The sequence below is a fragment of the Enhydra lutris genome, unplaced genomic scaffold (genome assembly GCF_002288905.1).
Source record: "Enhydra lutris kenyoni isolate GAN:26980312 unplaced genomic scaffold, ASM228890v2 scaffoldscaffold75, whole genome shotgun sequence".
Lineage (NCBI taxonomy): Eukaryota > Metazoa > Chordata > Mammalia > Carnivora > Mustelidae > Enhydra > Enhydra lutris.
This window is the reverse complement of record NW_019154159.1, coordinates 4,337,349-4,346,554: the sequence shown is the minus strand read 5'-3', so window position 1 is coordinate 4,346,554 and position 9,206 is coordinate 4,337,349. Positions and strand designations below refer to the sequence as shown.

The 9,206-nt window shown below is 47.7% G+C and overlaps 1 protein-coding gene across 1 annotated transcript in view; it reads right to left on the bottom strand.

Moving 5' to 3' along the window:
* LOC111160428 (ring finger protein 213) overlaps positions 1 to 9,206 on the bottom strand; it is a 105,292-nt gene that overhangs the window by 51,581 nt on the left and 44,505 nt on the right. The window contains exons 18-21 of the mRNA XM_022523545.1: positions 5,596 to 5,773; positions 5,083 to 5,228; positions 1,981 to 2,570; positions 948 to 1,113 (exon numbers count right to left, since the gene is read on the bottom strand). Coding sequence (XP_022379253.1) covers positions 948 to 1,113; positions 1,981 to 2,570; positions 5,083 to 5,228; positions 5,596 to 5,773 — 1,080 coding nt within the window. The remainder of the gene's footprint in view (positions 1 to 947; positions 1,114 to 1,980; positions 2,571 to 5,082; positions 5,229 to 5,595; positions 5,774 to 9,206) is intronic.

Sequence of the window (9,206 nt, the reverse complement as noted above, 5' to 3'; positions counted from 1 at the left end):
GGCACAAGGCCTCCATGCACACTGTCGTGTATAATCCACACAACAACACTATTTAATATAAAAAGAAATGGGCTCACCAGGTAAATACAACGTTGCCAGTTAACTATAAAGAAATGAAGCTAATTCTCTTTGGACTACTTACTAATCAAAGGATGTGCATCGGAGTGGGCCAAGGAGCCCCCCATTGAGAGTACTGAGCACGCAGATGGGCACAAGGCCTCCATGCACACTGTCGTGTATAATCCACACAACAACACTATTTAATATAAAAAGAAATGGGCTCACCAGGTAAATACAACGTTGCCAGTTAACTATAAAGAAATGAAGCTAATTCTCTTTGGACTACTTACTAATCAAAGGATGTGCATCGGAGTGGGCCAAGGAGCCCCCCATTGAGAGTACTGAGCACGCAGATGAGCACCAGAGCTGCGGCCGCCCCTTTCCTGCTTCCCCCACCGATCTTCCTTGCCTCTCCTTCCCCCCTCCATGCATCCCCTCCGCCAGAGGCACCTAAGCCACACGGCAAAAAAGGCTTCCAAGCTCTTGGCCGAAAAGAGAAATGCACGTCACACTAATGAGCTGATGTAATGAAATCTCTTCTGTGGACAAGAGCTTATCTTATCTTCTAGTTAAAATCAACCACAGGAAAAAGCTAAAGAGGGTAAGTTTGTATGAAAATGATATCCAACTATTCACAGCAAGCCTCCAGAGCAAGGGCAAAAAGCAGTGAAGGAAATAGTTTTTATGCCAAAACATATGAAATACTGCCATGAAGCATCATCGATGAGGCAGGCACAGCACGTCTCCTAAAGAGACGCAGACAGCGTGTCCGTTCTTTACACAGCATGTGTCCCAGCAAAGGGACTGCCTGTAAATTCATGAAACCCTCCCGTGAGCCATCTTAATGCTCTCTCCCTTCTCCCAGCAACCTCAATGACCAGCTGTACCTCCAAGAGCCTCCTGGACCCAGCAGACGAACTCCTGGCTCAGGGACAGCTCAAGGAGACACTGGCACCGGGTCTCACTGATGTCCTGCAGCAGCTTTTTGGCGTGGATCAGCTGCTCGCTGATCTGGTCCAGCTTCTCGTGACAACAGTCGTCGAAGTTGTCAGTCTGCAAGACAGAGCTCTACTGTGGGCTGAACCCGGTTACCTGGAACCCTGGAGTCCAAGCAGTGGCGCCGACCCTCGCAAAGGCCTCAGTCTGCCCTTCTTGGACTTGAAGCAGCTAAAGGCAGGTGCATGAAGCTCCTGACCAGAAGCTGGGACACTAGAGCCCTCCCTGCCATCGCCCCATCGATCCATAATAACTACTAATCCTCTGTACCCGGCCCTCCACGAAGCCACTTACACAAGAACTCTGCCAGGTGCACATCGTTACTTTTCCTGTTTTATGGGTAAAGAAATTAAGGCCCAGAGCAGTGACCTATTTGAGAACACGCTGCTGGGAGCCAAGGCTAAGTGTGCATAATTCCAAATTTTGTGCTTAATTTTCATCATCTTTGTGTCTCTGTCGTACCACAGATCATGGGGTGCCTTGTAAATGCCCGCCTGAAGAAACACAAAACAAAGCACCTGCTTCTTCAGCACAGCAGACATGGCTCACCGTGCACCACCCCTTGCCAGCCCTGGCAGATGTGCACAGAGAGGGGACCAGAACAAACCCTTCTTTTGCCTCTCCACACTCTAACCTGATGAGACCAGATGACCCTTTCCTGATGCCTGGCTACCAAAAGAGGGTCACTGCCCATTCCCAAATTCTCAACTCTCATGCCAACCTGAGAAAATGTGCACTTGCCAGGAGCACTCACACCATTTATAACCAGGTGAGAATGAAGCCCTGGGCATGATCAGGCGTCAGGTGAAATGCAAACAAGAATTCCTGGGGGAGGCTGTGAAACCATCCTGTCTGGCTTCCAGAACCCGGAGAGCCCATGGGAGCTCCCACCCCCACCCTATGGGTCCCTGGTAAATAACTTACAAAGTTTAACAAAGTGTGCAGAACACTGAAGTCACCGGTCAGGCCCAAATTCTCCTTGACCTTCAAGATGGCCTTGGCCGAGCTGACAGCCTGGTGCAGGTGATGGTACTCCCTGATCTGCCCAACTCGACAGCTGATCCAGTCCCCTTGGTCGCTGGGGTCCAGGACACACATAGTCTGGAGGTTGTCGGTGAGCTGGCTATACTTATTCACAAAATCCTTGAATATGGTGTCAACCTCCTGAAAGGTGATCTCTCCTGACCTCAGATCCTCATACAGTTTCATCAACTTCTCGAGACAAGGGAGATACAGATATGTATATGCCTCGTCAGCCTGAAGAATCTGCCTTTCCAGCTCCTCCTCAGGCTCGCTCAGCATTTCTGCCGCGTCTTCCCAGAAGACCTGGAAGATGTGGCTCTTCTTAAGCCGGTGTACCTTTTCAGCCATCTCTTGGACTTGGGGGCTCAGGTCGTAATGTGTTGCCTTCTTCACATCCGGGGATCTGAGTGACAACCTCACTGTCACGGCATCACTCAGTCTTTTACTGCTGAGATCTTCTAAGTGTCTTTCCGCCATCTCTTCCAGATCCACTTTGAAACCATAAAGGAAAGTCAGAAGTCAAACCTCTACTCACCACACCATTTTATTTTATTTTACCCATATTTACTGTCCTCCTCACTGCTCCTAAGAAAACTCACACAAACACATTTGCTGGCATTTTTCCTCACTAAGAACCCATTTGTCTCCCTGCCAAACCCCACCCCACTCCCAGTTTGCTCATGAATTTTCACAACAAAGCAAGCATGGTCTTTCCTGGGCAGGGATGACAGTGTGGACGTTGCCTGCTTCACTCCCTCCCCACATCCTGCACTCCAGGGCCAGAACAGACATGGCCTTGGAAAAGTCATAAACCGGCTGGGCTGGGAGGAGCAGAAAATGAGATGACAGCCAGAGCAGGGAAGGAGTCGTAAAGCAGATGTGCAGCAGTGGTGAAGGTCAGGCTGGGCCCCAGGGCATGGAACCCCAGTCCACAGCGGGGAGGCCAGGAGTCAGCCAGCCTCCTGCCACAGGATTTCCAGCAACATATACACTGGTCTTACGGCCGCTGGAGGTGGGGAGCTGATGAGAAGTGAGAAGGTCTGGCCTGAAAGGCTGGAGAAGAGGTCCAACTTTCTTGCCCACCCCATTCTAGATAGCAGGCTGGCCGCTGCTTCCACCCCAGCAAGTGACATATGCTAATGTGGAAGGCGCTCTGTGGCCACCAAGCTGGGGACCGCAGGGCTGGCCAGCCCCAGAGAAGACCTAACGTGTGTCCACCACAGGACCAGCTGCACCACCCTAAGGGTCTTCCATGGGTTTGCTGGGCACCCCTCTCCATACAGAGAGCAAAGTAATTCCCAGACATATGTGGTAAATCTTTCATGTGAAAGACAGACATGAAAACATAGCAACATAAAGAAGGCTTGGAGGAAACAGGAAGCTCTGGGAGTAAAAGACAAGGAAAACCTCTAGGAGTGCCTGGGTGCCTCAGTCAGTTGAGTTCCAACTCTTGGTTTCCGCTCCCGTCATGACCTCAGAGTCCTGAGATCGAGCTGCCCATGGGCTCCACACGCAGCAGGCGTGCTTGGGATCCTCTCTTTCTCCCTCTGCTCCCCGCCGCTCGCTCCCTCTCAAACAAATGAATAAATCTTAAAAAGAAGAAGAAAAAGAACGACGACGACAAGGAAGACCTCTAAACCAAAATCGTCAATAATCTCAGAAAAGCAAGACACTAAAGTTGTGAACAAGAAGAGCAGGGTAGTAGAAAGAAAGGTCATTCAGAGAAAAATCTTTTCCCATAAATCAAATAATCGTGTGAAGTGAAATGAAAAACACAATGCAAGGGTTGATGGTCATGTTGTAGAAATCTCTCCAAAAGCAGGGAGGAAACCACAAAGAGACAGGCAACAGAAGAGGAAGTTTAGGGAAGTTTGATGGCCATCCTGTGAGATCAAGCACCCAACGATGTCCATTTTCCTGAGAGAAAAACTAACCACTTAAATAACTCAGGAGAATTGCCCAGGAGTCAAGAATGTGGATTTCTGGACCAGAAAGACCCACCCGTTATGCGCAATGTGGTAGACGGAAACCAACCCTGACCAAGGCACATCATTATGAACCTGCAGAAGAGTGGGGCCAAAAAGATCTGGAGAGCCTCCAGAGAGAGTAAGCATGAAACACATAGGATCAATAGTGAGATTCACATCTGAATTCTCAACAGTGACCAGGACGGTGCAGGAACACAACCGAGATCCTACAGGATTTCTGCTGTGTAATTCCACCTGGCCAACAGTTACCCTGGTGCAAGGGCAGACATCCTCAAATGTACAAGGATTCGAGATGTGTTTCCTCTCTCCGGGGTGAGCAGGGAACAGAGAACTCGTTCGACTAGAACGCAGACATGAGAGACAGGGGAATCACAGGGTCTGGGAAATAGATCTAACTTGGGAGAGACATAAAGGAAACCCCTAAGATGGCGAAAGAAGATTCTAGAATTACAGCCCTGCAGTCTGGGGAGAATCCTTCCAGAAGATCTAACTGATTGCTTTGTGAGGAAACTCAGACAGTTGGTAAAGAGCCCAGGGTTGAATGAAAACAAATACACTGAAAACAAAGCACAGGAGAAAATGAGAATTTTAACTCTAGAGACAACAAAGCTGGTGCAAGAAATATAAAACAATGTTGGTCTATTTCACAGCTTGGTTGTGAACAGTGTATTTACACAGATGTGATCATAGAACCCCGAGTGGTGATCTCATTGAAATCCTGACGGGACTAGGAACAGAGGGAGGCTGGAATGGGTGCGTCTGAGTACAGGGCCTGGAGAAACAGAGAGCCAGTCCTCCTGTTCCACAGGGGCTGATGCTTCAGCCTGAATGGTGAAGGGGGTGTCTAAGCACACCATGTGGAAGCACGGGGATAAATCCCAAAAAGAATTAAGGAGGCGTGTGGGCCTTGCCTCCCCTGAGGCTGCTGTGGGACTCGTGTTTACTCTCCGCCCCTCTGACCCCTCTCCCCAAGGGTCCCACCAATGTCATTTGTGTTAACACTTAGGAGTATCACCTTTTATCAGATGTTTCACCTGCTCACACAACCTCAGGAGACTGTCCACGTATTCCTTCTCTCTCTTCAGAAATTCCAGCTCATCCTTTCTCCAGCCCAGCACCTCCCTCACGTCATGCTTTTTCTCTTGGGGTAAAAGATCTTTTCTCTCTGAAAGAAAAAAGTAACTCAACAGAACAAACAAGCAGAGCCTTTTCCTTGCAACTGTCTCCTCCACGTCCCTTTGAAGATGCTCCACGTTCACGGCTACAGGGAGGGACATGGGGGCTGTGTGCACAGCTACACGGGAAAGATGCCTACGAGCTCTGCTGCGTGGAGAGAGACAGGGCGGGTCTTACTAAGTCACCATTTTATCACTTTCCCATTGTTTTCCGGAGGCTTAGAAACATTCCCTCCCCACTTACTGACAGGAAGAGCCACTCATTGTAAAGATGACAAGGGTCGCCCCCACAAAATACATGGGCAAGTGCAATCACTGGCCACTAACCAGAAGCCCAGACCCCACCCAGGTACTCACTTATCTGCCAGATGTCCAGAAACTGATCTGAGTTCTCCGTGATGAGCTCCAGGTGCCCAATTAAAATGGTGCCATTCAGAAGGTCCTCACTGACTTTTGTGAACACAGAGTCGGCAATAGCCAACAGCTTCTTGGCGTCCTCAGTAACACTGGCTAATACCTTCTCATCAGTTCCTGAGCAGGTGGAGAACAAAGTTAAAACAGTGGACGCCCGCTTCTCCTCCCAACTCTACGAAGCACGGGGGTCCCCAACAGCCTCCTCATTGACCTGCCCCCACGTCCACAAAGGACAAGTGAAGGTCATTCTGTGTCTCCAGATGTGCTTCTGCCTTCACCCAATTCTGCTTCTGCCTGGAAGGCTTCCCAAATGACCTTGCTCATGAAGAAGATTCCTCCCATGGTGGCAATCAGCCAGGAGAGCCGCGTTGCTCTGGGTTTTAAAACGTGGGCCCCTTCAGTATGCTAATATCATTCTTAAACCACTGTCTCCTCCACGTGCCCCCATCTTGAGAATCCATCCAGGGGAAGAGTGGCTGTACTCGCACCCAGCAAGGGTGACCCAGATGGTTTTAAAGGAGTATTTTCATAGCATATGGAAACAGAGATACATCAATGTGAGGATTTGATTCTAGGCACATCTTGGCTTTCTTGCAAAATATTGAATTTGAATTTTAAGATCAATCTAGAAAACATAATTTTTAAATATATTTAATTCAACCACCAGAGTCCTTCCCTCCCACTAATTTTAGGGTTGTATGGCATGATGAGAAGACCAGATTTCTCTGTGCCATTAAAAGCACATGTAGCAACTTTGTTCAGAATTGAAAATTCTTGGAAGCAGCACCAAGATGTCCTATAGTAGATGAACGGACAAACTGTGATCCATCCAGACTATGGAATATTATTTGGTGATAAAAACAAAGATGCCGGCGGAGGAGTAGCAAGCTGAGATGACATCAGGTAGCAGGAAATCGAGCTAGTTTATCAAACCATTCTGAACACCTACAAAGCCAACAAGAGACAGAAGAGCAGAAGAGCAGCAATTCTAGAAACAGAAAATTGACACTTTCTGAAAGGTAGGACCGGCGGAGAAATGAATCCAAAGTGACAGGAAGATAGACCACAGGAGGAGGGACCGGCTCCCAGCAAGCAGCGGAGCAAAGCAGCACAAAATCAGAACTTTTTAAAAGTCTGCTCCACTGAGGGACATCGCTCCAGAGTCTAAGCCAGATTTAAGCCCACGTGTGCACAGCGTGGTCTCAGGCCCCGCAGAGTCACAGAAGGATCAGGGGTGTCTGAGAGCCGCAGAGCTCGCAGGTATTAGAGTGGGGAAGCTGGCTGTGGAGACAGAACCGAGGAGTGAGCTCTCAGCTTGAGGTTATCTTAAACTGTGATCCATGGTACCGTCAAGCCACTGCTCCTTGAGCAGGGACCCCACAAGTGGCAGATCCGGGGATACCCCCCTGGAAGATCAGCAGGGATCTGCTGGGTTTGGAGACTCCAGGAAGGGCTGTGTGCCAGAGACAGAGACGCTTGGTCATGGGCTATGTGAACTTGGAGCGCAGCCGGAGGCCAGGGAGACGGGAGTGATTGAGCGCTTTCCTCTGCGGGTGCACTGAGAAGTGGGGCCCCAAGCTCTCGGCTCCTCAGGGCCAGAGATTGGGAGGCCTCCACTTTCATTCCAGTCCTCCGGAGCTGAGCTCTCCAGGAAGCGTTCAGGGAACAAAAGCGAACCCGAGCGGATTACTTAGCCCGGCCCCTGGCAAGGGTGGCACAATTCCGCCTCGAGCAAAGACACTTGAGAATCACTACAACAGGGCCCTGCCCCAGAAGATCAGCAAGAAATCCAGCCAAGACCAAGTTCACTTATCAAGAACAGCGGAATTCCAGAGGAGGAGAAAGCAAAGCATGGAATTCATGGCTTTCTCCCCATGATTCTTTAGTCTTACAAAGTTAATTAATTTTAAAAAATTTTTTTTTCTTATTCTAACCTTTTTTAACTTTTACTCTTTCCTCTTTTAACATTTTTTAACTAGTTTATCTTAACAATACCTTTCATTAAAAAAATCTTTTTGAAAGCTCATTATTATAATCATATTTTATTACTCATTATATCTAACTTTTTTTTTTTTAAGATTTTATTTATTTATTTGACAGAGAGATCACAAGCAGGCAGAGAGGCAGGCAGAGAGAGAGGAAGAAGCAGGCTCCCCTTAGAGAGCAGAGAGCCCGATGTGGGGCTCAATCCCAGGACTCTGAGATCATGACCTGAGCCGAAGGCAGCGGCTTAACCCACTGAGCCACCCAGGCGCCCCCTTTTTTCTTTTTTTTTTTAAGATTTTATTTATTTATTTGACAGAGAGATCACAAGCAGGCAGAGAGGCAGGCAGAGAGAGAGGAAGAAGCATATATCTAACTTTATTTTTTGTATACACATAGGGTTTTTTCTTCTAAAAAAATTTGGGACACAACTTCTTCTAATAGATCAAAATATACCCTAAATCTAGCACAGGGCTTTGTTCTAGTCAACAGCCTGAGCAAATTCTCCCCACTTTTTTTATTTAAAGATTTTATTTATTTATTTGACTGACAGAGATCACAAGTTGGCAGAGAGGCAGGCCGAGAGAAGGGGGGGAACGTAGGCTCCCCAAAGAGCAGAGAGCCCGATGCGGGGCTCCATCCCAGGACCCTGAGATCATGACCTGAGCCAAAGGCAGAGGCGCAACACACTGCGCCACCCAGGCGCCCCCTCCCCACTTTGTTTTTCTTTCTTTTCCCAACCAACTTATATATATACACACGCATACATATATATACATATATATACACATACATACACATATGTGTGTGTGTGTGTGTGTGTGTGTGTTTCTTTCTTTAAAATTTTGACAGGTACTTTCTTCTAAGAAACCAAAATACCAAAATTAAGTGGGTGGCTCTGTTCTATTCACCTGTCTAATATATACATTTTCTTTTTTAATTTTTTTTTCATTTTTTTCTTTTTGTTATTTATTTATTTTTTTTTTCTGATCTTCTTTTTACCCCTCTTCTTCCCTCCACGATTTGGGGTCTCTTCTGATTTGGTTAACTCACATTTTCCTGGAGTCTTTGCCACCCTTTTAGTATTTTATTCTCTCCTTCATATATTCTTATCTGGATAAAATGACAAGGCGGAAAAACTCACCACAAAAAAAAGAACAAGAGGCAGTACCGAAGGCTAGGGACCTAATCAATATGGACATTGGTAATATGTCAGATCTAGAGTTCAGAATGACGATTCTCAAGGTGCTAGCTAGGCTCCAAAAAGGCATGGAAGATATTAGAGAAACCCTGTCTGGAGAAATAAAAGCCCTTTCTGGAGAAATAAAATAACTAAAATCTAAGCAAGCTTAAATCAAGAAAACTATTAATGAGGTGCAATAAAAAATGGAGGCTCTCGGGGAGCCTGGGTGGCTCAGTGGGTTAAGCCTCTGCCTTCAGCACAGGTCATGATCTCAGGGTCCTGGGATCGAGCCCCACATCGGGCTCTCTGCTTGGCGGGGAGCCTGCTTCCCCCTCTCTCTCTGCCTGCCTCTCTGCCTACTTGTGATCTCTCTCTCTCTCTCTC